Raw genomic sequence first — 19,692 nt, forward strand, 5'->3', positions numbered from 1 at the left:
CAAAAAGTCAAGTTCACACTGATGAAAAGGGGTTGTGGAACATTGCTAATGGAAAAGAGAAGAAGCCCACAACTAGAGACTCAAAATCAACACACACTTGGCAAACATGAGGAGGCTCTTGCCATTATTTCCTTGGGTTTAAGTGCAATTCATTCGTCACGTTGATGGATAGGATAGATCATTTGGGCATGGGAAGAGTTTTTCTTTTGGGGGGGGGGTACTCAAGCTTAGACTTCCACAACAAGCCTCCTAATGCAATTCTTTGAGATTAACTTAAACAAGGGAATTCTCTTCCTACTCATTTAAACCATAGCAAAAGCTCAATTGACTACTCAACTCTTAGGTGTTATGATGAACATGGATGATATCAGTGCATCCTTAATGGAAGAGAAGAAAAAGAGAAATCTGCAACTCCACCATAATAATACAAAGAGGCCACCTCTCATGCCTTAGCAATCCCCTTAATCAACATGCAAGTGGCAATTGAGACCATAACTTAATCACACCACCTTGCTCTCCTAGCTAGGTACAAGGCATATCTTAGAAACCCTTTGCAAATTTAAGGCTTTCAACACAAAAAGAAAAACTCAAATACAACTATGTGGACTACCTAGAGCAAAGGACCCTTATTGACTCAACAACACAAAAGGGACATTCAAAAGGCCCAATTCTAATCACCCTCCTCAAGATGGACTCGGAAAATATGTTATGGTCCCTTCGACGTCATTGGGTTCCTTTGCTTTGTCTTTTGTAGCAAGATGGGCATGGCTGCATTGAATTCTTTTGCTTGTCTCCCATTTGTAGTAGTTGTGCTAGAAAAAGCTTGATCCTTTTTCAAAAACGACCTTTGCATCCTTATTTCTCCTATATTTCTTTGTGAAGAGACATCAAATCATCGAGTGTAGTAGCTGCAAGTCTCAAGACTTCTAAAGTTTGCTCAAAATGAGCAACTCCATATATGGATTTAATAAAAACAAACCTCTTATCTTCATACACTTGTGAATTGTTGACAGTTGGTCACTTAATTCATCACCATCATTCATCTTTAAATGATAAAATTTTAACTTTAAAAACATCTTTGAGTTGGTAATATGCTTACCAAAAAGACTTACCTATTTGATCCATAATTCTTGGGCCATGGATTGAGAGATCTCAACAATGGAAGTGGAATGGAAGAAGGTAAGAGAGAGGAAGAGTCAGAAGAGAGAGCTACACAAGTTTTGGTGGGTGCAGAACACCCTAATCTTCTATGCCATCGATATATATATGTATTTGAGTATTGTACATAATTGGGGCTAAGGTACAGTGGCCTTTAACCCCCACAACCTCCTACTTAAAGGCCAATGTGCCTTTAAGGGAGAGCAAACAGTGGACATACTATCCAATGCCCATCAATACACGACAATACTCAAATTGTTAACTAGGTACACTCTTCGTCAACATATCTACAGGGTTGTCATCTGTATGAACCTTGACAAGCTCTATGCACTTGTCCTCAAGTACCTCCTTGATGAGATGGTACCCTACATCAATGTGTTTAGTCTTTGCATGAAAGACCGGACTCCATGCTAGCTGAATAGCACTCATGGAATCACTATGCAATGTCAATACACCTATATGAATATTGCGTTAGCCTCCGCATCAAAGATCATCTTCTAAGCTTGAAGCTGGCTAAAAATAATATTGAATTCATTCAAGTGAAGCAATGGAGACCCCTTCCTTCATCTGCAACTCAAACAACCTCTTCATGAGGTAAACTTTATTAGAGGTAGTTTCCTTCTCATAAGTGGCACATAATTTCTTCCACAGATCTTACATAGTCTGCTCATTTACTACTATGAAATAGATTGACTCTACAAGATGAATTCTAACAATAGACTTTGCTAATGCCTCCAACTCATTCCAATCATCCTCAGACATATCTAGAGGCTTAGCTCCAATCCTTGCCAAGGGTTTAATCTGCTTCTTTTGAATAAGCACATCTCTATTCTTTCCTCAAAGAAAAGTTTGTCCCATCAAACTTTTTAATGCTTAATATCTCCTTTTCAGGCATGGAAGAGAATGCCATGATGCAAATGAAACAAAATCCCAATTGCTAGTACCTGCAAGAGAGAAATCACACCAAATACCAAGTGCACCCAAATGTCTATGCCAAAATGTAAGGTAATATTACCAAATCTCAAAGGCTCAAAGCATCAAAAATGCATCTGACTCGTGTGCATATACTATGCAACCATATGAGCAAATTTGGCCCAAAAGAAAATGCCAACTACAATGGCAATCCCAATGCCAATAAGTGCCAAAATGCCTCAAGCATAAATGTTGTCCATGAGCATATGCATCAACAAAATCTCATCCAAGAGATCATAGTGCAACCTGTGCATCCACTACAAAATGTCAAAGCTATCCCTCAACATAAAATAGCATCTGTGTGCTAAACATCCATCAAGAAAGCATCCCACAAGGCAATCTGGGCCTATCAACGCCTCTAACAAGGATCACAATGCATCCAAATGGCTTGTAAAGCATCCACTGCAACCCAATGCAAACCACAAATGAGCACACATGGCTTAGACTACAACTAGAGTGATTTGCATAAGGTATATCCAAAAATCACGGCCCCATGGCAATGATCACTAGTGAAAATAGAACTTGATATGCCTCAAAGCATGGGTGTCACTGCATAATCAAACTCAGTTAGACAATCTGCAAATATCTCTCTCCTGTTGAAACTCCAAAATCCCAATTGATGAAATGGGGAGTCAACCCTTACAATTGACCTACAATCCAAAAATCAAAGATTTGAACCTTTGAATGGATGTTGACAAAGAAACAGACGATTCAGTGCCTCAGAGAGATGGAACTTCTCCAAATCTCCACAGAATCATGCAAGAGCTAGTAGGTAGGGGTTTTTGGGCCTCTGGAACACACTGGAACAAACGGTTTTAAAAACCGTGGTCCCAATCACCGGGTCCAACACACAGACCAAAAAACGTTTTAGCAAATAGACCTATTTGTAAACACCACTAGAGTGCAAATGATGAGCAACACATAAGTTTTAGGACTCCTGAGTCCATCGAAAGTGACAGATCTGCAAATGGTTGCTTCAAACTCGAGTTCCAACACATTGGCAAAAAATCGTTAAAGTAGAGATAGTGAGTCGAAAATCCAACAAAATGATGCCAAATTCAAGAATGAAGGTGTTTTTGAACTCCCAAAGTGCAATAGATACCAAAAGCAGCCAATAGTTGCCTCTACAGGTCATTTCAAACTCTCAGTAGTAGTCAAAAGGAAGAAGGTAATCATCAGAAAACATCTTCTTTTGCTCCAAAACCACCTGCCAGCTTGCAAAAAACCACTTAGAAAACTTTCCAAAGTTTTTGCAAGGTCTCTACACACCAGTATGCAAGTAAAGTCACCCAATGGAGCTTCTCCTTCCTCCCACATAGTTGCAACAGTTGACTTTTGGGCTCCAGGCACACACTTGGGCTCAACTATAACACCCGCTCTAATACCAATTGAGAGATCTCAACAGCAAAAGTGGAATAAAAGAAGGTGAGAGAGAGCCACACAAGTTTTGGTGGGTGCAAAACACCCTAATCTTCTATGTCATCCATATATATGTGTGTTTGAGTATTGTACATAACTGGGGTTAAGGTACAGTGGCCTTCAACCCCCACATGGATTTGAAGATGATGTGATGGACTAGTGAATCTAATAAAGTGAGATAAGAGTGATTGCTCTTTCATTCCTTTGCCTCCATAGCTTCAATTGTTGGGGGGTTCTTCATCAGGATTTTAATCATCTCCAAAGACCATTCCCCATACTCCTTCTAGAGCATTTTTCCATGAGAGAAGCACTCGATGACAATTCCATGATACCAAATAAAGGAATCAATACAATCGTGTCATTATTAGGAGCCAGCCGTGAAGGAATAGGTGAAGGAAATGACTATATAATTCTCACAAAGGAGACACAAGCAAAAACAAGGGCGCACATGGTGCACAAATGCAGGACAAAAGCATTGGCTCTAAAATGTAAAGAATTTAAGAAAAAGTATTCATAGTCCCTTTTTGTACTTTTTTTTAAATTGCATGAGTTATTGGCACCAAGAAGGATATTGAGCCATAGTAGTGCATGGGACCGCTCCTTGCTCAAGTTTGCTAGGGCGGCTTATTGGTACTATTTACCGCATCTCTTGGCACTAGTCCTAGTACCTATTCCCAAACTAAGTCATTGAATTAGCCAACCCCTTTTTTTGGAATTTCAATAAAAGTAGTGTAACCAAGTCAATTTTCATTGACATTAGTAGCAACAACTATAGGAAAAACACTCCACTACAATGAACCACTGGGTTATAGCTATTGCTATGGATTTCACAAAACCAAGAGAGCTAGCTTAAGTAAGAACAATTCTTTTGAGGAGTAAAATGCAACTCAAATTGCTTTTAATTTGCTTAGAACAATATAAATTTTTATCAAAATTGATCAACAATATAAATAAGACTATGATTAGTCCAATATGCTTCAGTTGTTCCATAGTAACTACTTGTTATAGGAGCATTCGTCCAAATATGGTCAAGTTGAGATGCATAAACTATTGTTTTTTTATTTATTAAATGCAAATTATGTTTTCCTATAAGTTTTGCTAATTGCTCCTACTTTAAAGCTTTAACAAGCATGTCAATGTTTTAATCCCCTAGCACAAATGTTGGATAATCAATCGGCTCTTGATTGAGTAATTGTGTCAAGTGTTGCAAGAAGATGCCAAGGGCATATGCTTTGATTCGTTGCATCACTACTACAAACATTGATTGCCTTAGATTTGGCTGAAAATGTCTCACAATTATTTCAAGTCCAGGCACCATGATTATTGCACTTGAGGTTAGCTTGTGCTTATATAGGCGAGAGGTGCCCATCTTATCAAATGCCATGATTGTAGCAACTCTCTTTGTGTTGATGTATTTTGAGGGGTTTGGTGTCCAAGTATCATTAAGACAAAGTAAATCAAATGCTTGGAGATTGTAATATGCACTCATATCAAGATAATGTGACTGTAAAAAATGTGTGTTTAGTGATTGGATGATGATAGGTGTTTGAGCCCATCTTATCAAATGCCATGATTGTATCAAGTGCCCATCTTATCAAATGCCATGATTGTAGCAAATCTCTTTGTGTTGATGTATTTTGAGGGGTTTGGTGTCCAAGTATCATTAAGACAAAGTAAATCAAATGCTTGGAGACTGTAATATGCACTCATATCAAGATAATGTGACTGTAAAAAATGTGTGTTTAGTGATTGGATGATGATAGGTGTTTGAGCCCATTTTTGTAAGCATGGCACATCAAATCTCCAAAGTGTTGTATCCATTTTAGCTACTACAATTGGATCTATGTGAAAATTTCTAGCATTCAATGGCTTTACAATTGGATCTACATGAAAATTTATGGCATTTGACGGCTTTAGAAGGTAAAGGTTTTCTTTAGTTTGCACCCTTGAAAGCGTTGTGTATGCAATGGCAGTTGTGGTTGACTAGTAGGGTCAAAATAGAGCACTTCTAGCATTAAGCCTTGAGCACAATGTCTTATTCTCACTGCTGCCAATTGAACCAGGTACTATGTTCAAGAGATTATATAGTTGATGTTGTTGCCTACTTGTATTTTCTTGGTAATCGAGAGTATTGAAATCTTATGCTGCTCGATGTGATGCTCACTTTGGTTCCTTGTTCACTGACATGTGTGGGCCCAAGCACAACTGTTTGAAAGTTGCACCCAGATAATTATCAATGATGAATCATACCTTGTTGTCCCTCTAAAGTGACCATCTGATCCATTCACAAGACCATCCCACAACTCAACCACCATGTCATGTTTCAATTTTATCTCTTTATGAAGCCCAGTAGTTTTACTGTGATAATTTAACAATGTTAGTGCCATAGGGAAATTATGATGTCTTTTTTCTATAGCATGGAAAATATAAGTCTCATCCTTTGTTTGTTGGAAAATAGCTTCATTATGTGCATATACTAATTTTGGTGTGCAAAACAAATGAGGAAATGTCAAGTCTAGTGGTGGGTTACAATAGCAGATAGAGTTAATTGTATAATGTGTTGCTGTTCTTGTGCATTTGCTCTGAAATTACTCAAGATATTAGCAAATAGTGAATCATTTTTTCGCATTATAGTTGCGAGTCAGTAGCATCTTATTTGCTCTTTCCAAAAGATTTGTTTCAGTAGATTTTGTTGCTAGAAAACCATTTGTCAGTAATTGATATAAGTCTCCCATTTTTATAACATCTAACCCCCGAATGAAATCCCATGGACATGTTTGATAGCACGCATTGTTTGTCGACAAAATTAAATATCTTTTTAAATTTATCTAGATAATTGTTTGGACATCTATGCATTGCTTGTCTAACCTATTAGCTATTAATTCAAGCATGTTCTTGCAATTTATGGGAACGGCCAAGGCAGAATGGAGAGTACTACCATTGATATTGTATGCACCCTTTCTTGTGCATGCCATTTTTAGTATTTTAATCTTTAATGATTCAAAATTTGGGTCCTTATTGTACAGGCACGTCATACGTTGAACAAGAGTACATATGATTGTTTTCTTAGTCCCAGCCCCTCCTATAAGAAATATGTAGATTGGTTGTGTCAGATTGTTTTGCTTTTTTCGAATCATGTCATCAAATATGTGTCTTTGCTCAGCATTTAGCATTTGTATTTGCAAGTAGGGTTCACTTAATAAAAGTAGTTCTTCTCCTAGTTGCAAGAGTTGGTAACTCTTATCCATGTATTTTCCTTGGTCATTTTTTGTTTGAGGAAATGGAATTTCTATTGGTTATTCTCTGAGTAATTGTGATGTGTCACATCTCTTATATGAGATGATTCCATTAATATAACACTATTGAAAGCCTTAGCCCAGACATTGTTATTTGCATTTGCAGCCATTTGATTAACTTGTTGCTCAAATTTTTGCGAAGCGTCAATATTTTGATCAGAACTTATGCTAGAGTTGAATTTTTTGTGCACCTCAATAATTTGATCTAGATTCCTGAGGTAGGCTAATTGCCATGTTTCAGTTGTTTGTTTTAAGCTCTCTTCTATTTCTTGAAAATGGAACATAAAGCATTAGCTACTCCCTATAATAGTTTTTTTAATCACGATGCTGATAAAAGTGTGAGAATCAAATTCCTTGTGGTTTCCTTTTCTTTTTGTAAGTCTTCTTGTTATACTCAAACCCAAACTCCGCAGAGACACTATGCTAAGAATATTTGGTCGTGCTATGTAATGGTTTGTACTTGAAGCAGTTATAATATCAGTTGAGTCAGTGAAAATCATTTGCAATATCTTGTTAGGTTTTAGTACCATTGTGAGCTATTGTATAGTGGTGATGTATTTATAAATTATATTGTCTTGGAGGCATGGTGCAATGGCAGTGAAAGTATTGTGTAGAGTGCTTTATGCATTGACATCTATTGTAAGTTTAGAAATATAGCCCCCATCTTTTTTTTATGCGAGCAACTACATCACTGGATTTTTTGATTTTTTCATGAAATGTTTTTATTATTGTATTTTTCACTTTTGTAAGATATGATGTGCAATATGCAATCTAGCATATGGATACAATATGAATTATGCATTGGTGTTTGCATCCCATTTGTCCATGCATCAAATGGCTTTCTCTTTAATAACAATGTGGGCCATATGAGATTTGCTCACAAACATTCAACGTGTTTGTCCTTTGATTTCTTGAGCTAAATGAGAAATTCCTTGATCATGACATTTGACTAAATTAATGAAGTGAACCCCTTGATGGCATGTGATCTCAATGGGACACCGAAATCTACAAATGACTTTCTTTATTGCTTCAAGCTATTGGTCCCTGAGAGTTTTTGCTTTATATAAAAGATGTAAGATTTTCCTAAAAGAAAGTATCTGCCATGGTTATGATATAGAAGATGAGATGCAATAGATGAGGTGATTTGCTAAAGAAAGTATATGGGTGAGATGCATCTAAAAGAAAATCCCACACATGATATAGGACATCTAGATGATGCAATAGGACAATACAAAATCAGTGAAAGAGAGATATGTAATTCTCAAAAAACAACTTGAGATATCAAAGTCATCAAGTTCTCCTCAATGGAGAAAAGTTGATTAGCTTGCATTTACTTCAAAACCTCAACCAAAACAAGTGAGAAAATTGTTTTAATAAGCACATATATTATAAAGGACAAGAGACCTAGACATCAAGGTCTATGTTACTTATTGACAAATGTCAAAGAGCCATTTAAAAAAAAAACAAACAAAACCTAGTTAGAGCACTATGTTCAAGACATGGAGAAAGAATATGAAGGCACACTAAAAAAGAACAAACAATAACATCGTTGGTTGCATATGGGTTTATAAAGTCAAACTTAATATAGATATCACAATGGAAATATGCAAAGTAAGGTTGGTTGCAAAAGGTTACTTGATAGATTTTTAATAACAAGATTAGGTTAACCTTTTATATCTTTGGGAAAAGGGTTTATCTTGCTTCATCAATGCATTTCTTTTAAGAATGAGAAACTATTGTTTGAAGTGTCACATCTTAGAGTCTCCCTCCATAAGCTCATCCAATATTTTTCTTGGGCTAACTATTGTAAGGCTTCTAGGTGACCAAGGCAACTTTGTGCACACTTTAGTCTCATAATACGGCTACATAATGACTCTACTTTGCTCTAAAATCAGTAGCTTTTGATTCAAATGGCCTATTAACACAATTCCAAAGCCAACATTTTTTTTAAAATGCTAACAAAAATCACATGTGAAAAAAACAATTCAATTAACAACTTGAAATTTTACGTTAACTGGACCTTCATCGAGGTAAAGGCTAATCATGCACACAACATTTATATGCTAACCTTCCTAACTCAACCTAACTAATCTAAACTAACATCTAATAAAATGCAACCTAATACTAACATAACTAAATTAATATATGTAAAACCTAGCACTCGCATGCTCCTTTCCCTTGTCTATGGTAGGGAGCTCCTTCCCCTCTAGAGCTTTCCTCTCATGGAGGACTATTTGAATGCCCTTCACTTCCCTAAGGTCGCATTTACTGTGCAAGCTCTTCAAAAACTTGGCAAACTCTCTTGCCCCATGGCGTCTTGGCATGGACTGCTGACTCCCTCTTGCATCGTCAATGTCCTTCTTGCCATGCTATGACGAGTCTTCAATAACTACACCACCTTGGCATGCTCTAGTATGTGCAACAAATTTGTTCCCTAATATGAATCCCATGGATGATGCAACGATTGCATTTGCTTGCTTCAATGCATGCTCAGATGACAAAACCTCCAACCTACTATACCAACTCACTACACCAATTTGTAAAAATCATGACGAAACGATTCAATAAAATGCACACACACAAGATCAAGGCTATATGGAGAACCACCTCATTGATCATAGAGCCACACTATTGGGAAATTAGAGTCCCTTCAAAACCAACCGCGAGGAGGAAAGAGAGAGGGTGGGGTGGTAGAAGGGGAGATGAGGTAGGAGAGTTGCCACCACCAGGCAAAGGAGGGGAGAGAGAGAGTGGATGAGAGGGTACACAGGGGAGGGAGGAGGAGAGGGCACTAAGGGGAGGGGAGAGAAAGAGAGAGGAGGAGAGGCTAGAGAGAAGAGGGCAGAGGTCACCGATGAGGGGGAGTGGTGAGTAGATGAGGGGGAGGATTTAATTCTTAGGTTAAATTTGCATCACCTCGAACTCTTTTGTGAATTTTCACATGTGATTCTAACAAAAATTAACTATGTTGTGTGATTCACATTGTCGTTTATGGAGTTGATCCTGCCTTTTAATCGCCAAGCCAAGATGTAGTGGCTCGTGAAGTTGGAAGTGGTTAATAAGTAGACCAAGGTAGTATGATCTTTATAACTACCTGAAACTTTGTTTCACTCTAACTATGAGTGTCATGACCCATCTTAGACGGGTTAGAGACCCATTCCATTGGGTCTCAGTGATATTTTAAAACGACTTTAATTTCATAACATAAAATTTCAAGTTTGAAGACTCCCTCCATTGTAGGCACTACTTGGCTTGACTCTATGATTACTTTACTCAAGGATTTAGCTAGATGATCGACCATGTGATGTTGATAGAGGGGCAAAGCCTTTGTGTAAACCCGGTAGACAGACATATGCATAAGTATTTTATCTTGAGCACCTCTCACACTTTTCACATCTCTCTGTCTCTCTCTCTTAATGCACATATAATATTTCTCTCTCCATCACACACCCACGTGTGCTCTCTCTACCTTGAGTGACTTTGTCACATGCATACACACGTAGAGACTCAAATATAGGAGAACCCTGTACACTCAAAGAGAGAGAGAATAAATATATTCACATGGCACACATAGTTTGTGTGTGTTAATGAATCACACACATAGGCACTCAAATACACATTTTAACTCTCTTGTACCAAATGAAGCCGCACACGCACACACACACACGCAGGCACACATATGTATATAAATGTCGGCTTGTGGGTTGTCCAATTAGCTTCTTGCTTGTAGTGCCACATGTTGGCACTCTATTCTTTGCAAACAACTATTTGTTTCAGCGTCTCCTCTAGCTGGGGGTTGAACTCACACATGCATGCTCTCTCTCTCTCTCTCTCTTTTTCTCTCTCTCTCTCTCTCTCTCTCTCTCTCTCACACACACACACACACACACACACACACATACACACACTTGCCTTACCACTAGGCTAAGTCCCTATTGGCAAAATGAATGAAGTATCACCTCGTCTTGAGTCACAAGAGTCCCCCTCTCTAATTTCTCTCTTATCTTCCTAGTTATCTTCCCGCCCCCTCCTCTCTCTCGATATCCCTCATAGCTTCATGATCCCTCTACCCTCCGTCAACTCTCTCTCCTTAATGACCTTCACCCCCTCCTTGTAGTACGTTCTCTCTTAGACCCCTTCAACTTCACCTTTCTCTCCCCTCTCCTTGCTCTACCTCCCCTCTCCTCGTGGTTGTTCCCTCACATCCCCTCTCCTTGTGGTTGCTCCCTCATCCCCACATCTCCGCTCACCACCCCTCCCTTCTCCTCATGATTGCTTCCCCTCGCTATCTTCCTCACCACCCCTCCACACCTCTCCTCTCACCAACTCATCCTTATAGCTTCTCTCTTAGACCCCCTAACCTTTGCTCGCCATCACTCTACCTCCCCCTCCCCTCACCTCATGTCGACTCCCTCACCTTTCCTCTCCTCATGGCTTCTCCCTCACCACTTCTCTTCTTGTGGATACTTCATTAAAGCCCAACAACACCCGTCCTTGCATGGCTTACCTTGCCCTTCCCTCTCCTTGAGGGCTAGCACCTAGTGCCTCACCCTTGCTCACCACCCTTTCCTTACGTGCTATCTTACCTTTGCTCCATCTACCCCTCTCCTCTCCTTATGCTCAGTCCCTCACCTCTCATCTTTCTTCCACCTTCCCCTCCCTTCTCCTCACAATAGCTTCCCCTCACTATTATCCTCACTCACCACCTCTCCTCTCACCAACTCATCCTTGCATTTCTCTCTTAGCCCCCCTGACCTTTGCTCACCACCCATCTCAATGGCTACTCTCTCAACCTCCCTCACCTTCACTCTACCTCCCCTCCCCTCTCTTTGTGGTTGCTCCCTTAGCCCCTCTCATCCACTCACTACTCTCCTCCTAGAGCTGCTCTCTCAATCCCCCTAATCTCTATTCCACCTTCCCCTCTCTTCTCGTCACGATTGCTTCCCCTCGCTCTCATCCTCACTCACCACTCCTCCACACCCTTCCTCTGACCAATTCTTCTCTCTTAGAACCCCTAATCTTTGTGCACCAACCGTACTCATGGCTCTCAACCTTCCTCACGTTCGTTCTACCACCCCCTCTCCTTACCTCATGTCTACTCCTGCCCCCCCCCCCTTCTCTTCATGGTTTCTCCCTCACCATCCCTCTTTCTTGTGGCTGGTCAGTTAGCCCCTCATCACCCCTCGTCGCATGGCTTACCTTGCTCTCCCCTCTCCTTGAGGGCTAGGCCCCCTCACCTTCACTCCACTTTCCCCTTACAATTGCTTGCCTGCTCACCTTTGCCCCAACTTCCCCTTCCCTCTCCTTCAATGTAGTGTAGGTGTTCCTTTAGTACCTCACGCTTGCTCACCAGCCCCTCACCAACCCCTCCTGATAGGTTGCTCTCCCTGCCCCCCACACCTTCGCTTCACCTCCCCCTCCTTCCTTGCAACTATTTCCTTAACCACATGGTAATAAATATGTCCAAAGACATCTCAAAACCAACCATTGGCCATCTAGAGAGTTCTAGATAAATCTTTTAGAAGCATTGCAACGATGTGGTCATGAAGAGGCTCAGGACATTTCCAAATGATCATGTAGTTATATGTGGATGTTTATGCGCCTCTTTATCACATCATATGGTTGTGAAGAGGATCAAGACATCTCCAACCTACTTCAAGTGAGCACATGATCATATGTGGAGTTTTATGAGCCTCTTTACAACTATGTGATCATTAGAGTCTCTTCACAATCATGTGGTTGTGAAGAGGCTCAAAGATCTGCCTTTTAATTTTCAGAAGGTGTTTGAGATGTCTTTATATATATATATATATATATATATATATATAGTCTATTATATATTTTACATAATATATTATACAATATATTATATCTTATGAGAGAGAATATAAAAAAAGGAATAAATAAATATATAAAATATATTATATTGTATTGTGTATGTACGTTCAATATATAATATATAATATAATCTATTATATTGTCTCTCTCTCTCATATACATATATATATATACACACACATAATATATTAAATATATAAATGTAAATGTAAATATAAATAAATAAATAATATATTTTATTGTATTGTGTATGTATGTTTAATATATAAGATATAATATTATATATCGTATATGTGTATATCTGTATCTCTCTCATATACATACATACATACATACATACATACATACATACATACATACATACATATATATATATATATATATATATATATATATATATATATATATATACTTACCGCACACGCATGCACACACACACACGCACACACACACACACACACACACACACATACATAGGTCTCTTTTTTGCTTACACTCATAGTGGCTACACAAATTGCCCTAGTCCCCCCCCCCCCACAAAAAAATCAATTAGAATATTTTTTAACACACACACACACAAATTTTTCTCCGCTAAAATCTTCTTACTCAAGCATTTAAAACCCCCCATTTTCTTTTTTTCTACATCAAATTAATTTTTTTTCCCTCTTAACTTTTCTTATTTCATTCTACCAATCCCAAAAAGCCCCCATTTATCTTGTTATAACCTTTTTTCCCCTCTTAACTTTTCTTATTTCCTTATGCTGACCTTTGATGAACATTTACACATTAAAACCCCTCCTCCTAAGTATTGAGAGTATATTTATAAAAAACTCCCCCTGATTATCTTATGGCACTCTATTTATACTTGCTTCTAGGCATAATTACCTAATGCAACTCTTTTTATTTCTTTTTCCTAGTTATGCTTTATGTATAAGTTTCCTATAAACCTCTCCTATATGCTTACTGTCAACCTTTACATGTTATATATAAATAGTTACAAGGTCAAACAAGACCCCACTCACCCCTACTTAGAAGTTGTAAACTATCCTTTTGCTTTTCCCGTACTTTACACATGCTTACACTTGCTTACACACACACACACACACCGTGCAACCTTACGAACCTCAACCTAACCTATTCTTCCAACCAATCTTCCCAAAAGAGGCTATCAAAGGTCCTAATGGTATGTGCTTGCATCCCCCCCACCCCAATGGCTCATTAGCCTTTTCTTCCTCCCATGAGCACCTTTGATCCTGAATGTTACGTTTGTAAAGATTCCTTATGTGTAAACTTCTCTCCGTCTTGCCCTTCTTATCGTCACAAAAAATGGCTCCTCCATTGCAAGCTCCTTGCATGGCAATTATCTTCGACGTTATCCTTCCCATTTTGCTCCTTTAGTCCATAGTGTCTCCTCCTCTTAGCAGCTTTGCTTGATCCTTCTCTCGCTCGATGTTGCTCCTGATCGCCCTCAACCTGCATCGCTTCCTTGCTCACTTGTTTCAATGCCCCTTCTTGGCAAGCCTGTGGACTTTGTTCTTTTAAAGGTATTCTTTTATGACACTGGCTTCTTGGACTGTTGCTTGTACGTCTTCATAGACAACCCTTCTTTCATCACCTTACTACTTTGTTGGGCTACAGTTTCGTCGTCCTTTCGGAGGTCTCCTCGAGTTGCCTTTCGTTGTGGTTTTTTTTCTACGACACGTGTTGGAGGTTACCATTTGCAATTGCGGTTCCCTTACTGGGTTTTATACTCACGACAACTAGAGCGAAGCTCTGCTCATCATTGTTTCACTGTTTCTCTTCCCTCTAGTCTACAGTTGCAAAGCTTCACCATACATCTATTTTGTTGTTTGATTGTTTACTATATATTCCGGCCCTGAGGTGGTAATGCCTTCTTGCAACTCTAATTGTATATGGACTGGTTACCGTGCTCCTTCAATAAGATCTGGAATTGTGGCTTCTTGTATTTATAGAGCGGCCACCTTGCCTAGGCTTTGACCACTTGAGATCTCCTTACAAATGTACCTTGCGGCCTCTTCACCCCTCATTACAAGCTTGCTCTTTGTTTACTTACCTACGTCTCTCTCTATTGGCATTTGCTACTAACCTCAGATCGCCTTATGTTGGTTCCATTGTGCCGGTTTGCCACCTCACTTTGCGTTTGTTCTTTTTGAGTTGGCCGACTTCTTCGGTTAGTTGCTTGTGTTCTTTATTTTGGCTCGCAACCTTTGTCTCAACTGTTGTTTTACATGTATTTTATGGGCCTCTGTTTGCATGTCATTTACATAATTTGTTTTTATTATATAACCAATAATAAAAGGAATTTAAAAAATATATCCCTCTACTTTTTCATAGGTACTCCTTTAGTTACTTATTTTCTAATTGGTTCCTTATTATGATGTGCTCTTCATAACTATATTTAAACTTTTAGCTCTAGCTCCTAGATCATAGGAGTAGTTTATTAATTATCTTCAATCTTTTTGCTGTGCCTTATTTAATTTTTTCTTGATTTTCCTCATTTATGTAAAATTAATTCTTGTCTTTCTCACCTTAACTAACAAATCCCTCCCCGTTAACTAACTTTTTATTCTTTATAAAAAATATAAGTGGCCCTTATATAACCTTCTCATCCCTTCCTATTTTTCTCTTTGTCCTTCATTGCTTCTTATTTTTTTTCAAATTTTGTCATTTTTATATTCATTTAAAGTCTAGGCAATGAAAATTTTGTCATTTAAAGTTTAGCCTAGTTGAAGAGACTCCATACAATCATGCCTTAGCCTTGGCTTTCATTGTCTTTATTTAATATGATATTATTCCTCTTTGGTTTATAAAATAAAAGTTCAGATTGACTAACCTAAGGGAGTGGATTATCCCCCACTTCATTTTAAGGGAGAGGACTACCCCCGTTATTGTATCACACACTTTGATGTTCTAACACCTAGTTTTTCTTGGATGGTGGGAGGTAAGTGGACCCTAACCTTGGAACATGGACAACCTGATGGATTCGACACCCTTTTCCAATCTTGTGTTCCTATTTCAAACTCAATATGATTATAAATTCTCAATTTTGTTACAATTTTTGCAAACTCTCAAATTTTTGCAAGTCCCAACTTAAATGTCGTGTATATTTTTGTACTTATCTCATATATAACGTTTTATCCAAATGGTGGAATTAATTGTATGGCTCATTTATTGATGGGACTATTAAATCTAAACACACACACTGATTTCCCAACTGGCCTTTGGTCGGGCTAGTGCCATATAGTTAATTTACATTGATTGGATAACTCTTTATTATGTTTAGTTTGTAGTCATGTCATGATTGGATAATTTTTGGCTTGAGATAAATATTTTTCAATACGTAATGATTTGATTCCATTTAATTTGAGTACTGATTATTACTTTTTATGTGCAGAATCATGGGTACCACCCTACTATGGAACTGGGATCCGCTTATACTAGTGACATCACTTTTTAACACTTATCATAATGATCCATTTCTTCTCTACACAATACTAGGTGGGGAGTAAGTTCCACATGGTGGGCTTACTCCATGTGGTCTTACCCTCTGGGTTGGGGGTGGGCCACACATGCACACATGCACACACATTTTATATACTTTACAAACACACACACACAACACACATATTTTTCCTTTTTTCCTCTTGACCACACTAATTATTTTTTCTACCCTTTATATCCCTTTTAAACTGCCTTTCCCCCTTTCTCTCTCTCTAGAATTTTTTCCTCACTCTGTCTTTTCCCTTCCCCCCCTCTCTTTCTCCTATTTTTCCCCTAAAACCTAAACTCCCCTAAAACCTCTCAGTTTACCCCACTCTTACACCTAATTATTTCTTAATTTCTCCTAATTCTCTCCCAATTTTTTGTATTTTCCCCATTCTCCCCTGTCTCTCCCTAACTTTACTTACTCTCCCAATCTCAAATTTTCTCCCTAATTATTTCTTGTTTCTTCCTATTTCTCCTAATTTTTCCTAAATTGTTTCTAATTTCTCTCTATTTCTCCTATTTTTCCTAATCTTTTCTTTATTTTTCCTACTTTTCCTTTTTACCTCATTCACCCTATTTTTTCTTAATTTTATCCTAATTTTTAATTTCCCCTAATTATCTCCTACTTTCTCACTATTTTTTTGAATTTTTTATTATTATTCCTAAATTATTCCTAGATTAATCCCTGATTATCTCCTTAATTTCCGATTCTAAGTATTCCTAATTCTTTTAATATTTATTCCTCCCCCCCCCCATCCCACTACTCTTACCCATTCTAACTACCTAGTTCGTCTCACCTCCTCGAGTCTCCCTTCCCCAACTCCCTAACTACCTCCATCTCTATGACTACCTCTACCGACTAAGCTTCCCGACTAAGCCGAACTAACCTTTAAATACCCTCCTCCTTCTCCCACCTGTTCCTCCTCACACTCACACCCCCCCGGCTGTCCCGCTGCCTTGACTGTCGCGTTGTCATGCGGTTCTCCAAGCGCTCTCTCCCTGCCTGTGCAGATTTCACCTCGCACGAGTCAATAACTCTCCAATGAGTCTAGTCTCCAAGTGCGCTCACATCATTGTACTCTTACACCCCTACTATCTCGTGGTCGTCTACATGCTCACTCTTAATGTCGCACACTAACTCACAGCCCTTACTCAGGCTTACTGCACTCACTGTCACTCTATACACTGATTGCTATGGTGGCGCCATCTACCTTTGCCCACTAGAGTCTGCAATCCCCCTCCAAATGCCTCACAGCTCGCCCTTGTCTGCCCCTATGTCTACTCCTCTAGTCCCTCTGCACCTCTCACCATCGTTCAGCTTTAGCAAGCTCTTGTGCTGTCCCCTTCCTTACGCCCTTCCAAGTTCCTTCACCTTTGTTGGCTCCCGATGCAGACCCACACGCCCGCATCCCACACACATGTTTTTTATTTGTTTAGCTTCATTTTTTGATTACCCCCCTCATGCCCCCCTCACTTAGATCAAGTTAGATCTTGTCCCTTGATTTTATTTCATTTCATTTTGTTTACACTTTAACAAACCCTCCCCCTCCCCCCCTTTTATCTATTTCTTCTTCAACAACCCCCCACCATTCTTTTTCCGTGCACTTCTCTATTTTTCCTTCAAACCCCACCTTCTAAATTCACCCTTCCTTCTCTATCTAGTTATATTTGCTATCTTGTCCCTCCCTCCGTATTTTTATTCCCCCCAAGTATTAAACTTTTTACCACCAAAACTCTTTATTAATAATTTTTTAATTTCTTGACCTTTTTATTAGTTCCTTCTTATCCTTCCCCCCACCTTCTTGTTCCCTCCCCTCTTTATCTCTAAATTCCATCGGAATTTTATCCCCTTTTATTTTCTCCTCTTGTTTTCATAATCTCCCTTTTCAACATCCCCTTATCATTTCTCCAAAGAAAAAGTCTTCCCTTTGTGATCCACCTCCTTCCTTTAATTACCCTCCCTCCTTTAATTTTTCCATGTTCAAAAGAATTCTCTTCATAACTTTTTTTATATACTTCTATATGCTTAAGAAGTAAGATAAGATAAGATGATGTCTCTCCAGCTTTTCATCATCATTAAAATACATTTGGAAGCTCATAGTAAAGGTTGGGTTAAAGTTGCAATGTGGCATGTTGTAAAGGAGATAAATGAAACATTTCTCATTTCTTTCAAGGAGGACCTTGTTATTTAAATATATGGAACACTGGGCAATGCAATATGAGAGATCTAAACTGCCAAGATATCGGAGATGCTTCCCAAAACAATATTTAGGAGCCAGCACTCTTACCAACCGCCTTGCTTCTCTTCGCCCACGTTGAGCATAGGCATAAAACCTTAACGAGTTCATGGAGAAATCGAGAGTTTCTTTAATTAGTACATTAGCCTCCTCTGCTTCTTCACGTGATGAGTTTTCCTCCTCTTCTTCCTCCTCTTCTACTGACAGTCGTGGCGTTGACAAGTCCAGTAAGAAAAGGAGACATCAGAGAAGAACGCGATCTCGCAAGAGCAGCAGTGGCTCACGGCAGTCTGCAGATAAGTTGTGAGCAGATATTGAAACTTTTTTGTAGAATCCTTCACGATGAACAATTGATGTCGATGAAGGATGGATGCCTGCAGAAGACTCACCGTAAAAATCGTGGGATTTTGTAAAGGCCTAAAAATTCGCTCCGTAATTTCAAGGCAAAATCTTGTATAGGCATGAAATTTAATGTAATTTTAGTTGTGCACGCGTAAAACACCCGTAGGCAGGATTAAGGCATATTATTTTCCCGAGCGTCCGTTTATTCACTTGCGACTGTTTGACCGTGTCCAGAGAGTTGGCCCGAAAGCACTCTAAGGATGGGCATTCCAGGTCTAGAAAAGGGAGAGTGACCAAGAAAAGGGGAAGGCATCGTTATGACTCAGAGGAGCTTGCCAAAGGTGACGAGGGAAGGTCAAGGAAAAGCCAAAAGAAAAGAAAAGCAGAAAAGGATGAAGTATCGAAAAAGCCTTTTCATTCTGAATCAAACAAGTCAGTCAGTCATAAATCAATAGACTGCGGTAATGACACGCATTTGCAAAAGAGCTCCAACAGTTCTCTTCAGGTATTTATAGTTGTCATAGTTGTCTTACATTTGAAATGGTTATCTTGATCTATTTTCTGACAACTTATGCAGGGATGCCAGGGGAGGTTGACATGTTTTCGAAATGAAGATAAGATATCAAAATCTAAAACTTGTGGAAAGCGAGGGTCAACTGAACAAAACAATTTGTATTAAATGAAAGGTTTAGATGGACGGTTTTGCATTCTCTGCTGGGGTCTACAATATTTGAACAGAAGTTTGTCCCTTTTTGCTTTTCCAACGAAGTGCTGCATATTTTGACTTATTTGGCGTAGAACAGTAAAAGATTTATAACTAAGGCATGCAAACTGAAATACATTCGACGAAGAGAATATGGAGCCGCCTTCTTTAATACGGGCATTTGTATTGTCACTTTTTCCTTCGTTCCCCCCTTTTTTGT

General features: G+C 38.8%; 1 protein-coding gene across 2 annotated transcripts in view; it reads left to right on the plus strand.

Annotated features, from left to right (window-relative positions):
* Nucleotides 1-18,390: 18,390 nt before the first annotated feature.
* LOC147897265 (uncharacterized) overlaps nucleotides 18,391-19,692 on the plus strand; it is a 90,144-nt gene continuing 88,842 nt past the window's right edge. For both annotated transcript variants that reach the window (XM_087379953.1, XM_087379952.1), the window contains exons 1-2: nucleotides 18,391-18,730; nucleotides 19,004-19,274. In XM_087379953.1, the coding sequence (XP_087236079.1) occupies nucleotides 18,537-18,730; nucleotides 19,004-19,274 (465 nt within the window). In that variant the 5' untranslated portion in view covers nucleotides 18,391-18,536. The remainder of the gene's footprint in view (nucleotides 18,731-19,003; nucleotides 19,275-19,692) is intronic.

The sequence above is a fragment of the Dipteris shenzhenensis genome, chromosome 10 (assembly GCF_047967505.1).
Source record: "Dipteris shenzhenensis isolate YYH24624 ecotype China chromosome 10, Dip_SZ_1.0, whole genome shotgun sequence".
NCBI lineage: Eukaryota > Viridiplantae > Streptophyta > Polypodiopsida > Gleicheniales > Dipteridaceae > Dipteris > Dipteris shenzhenensis.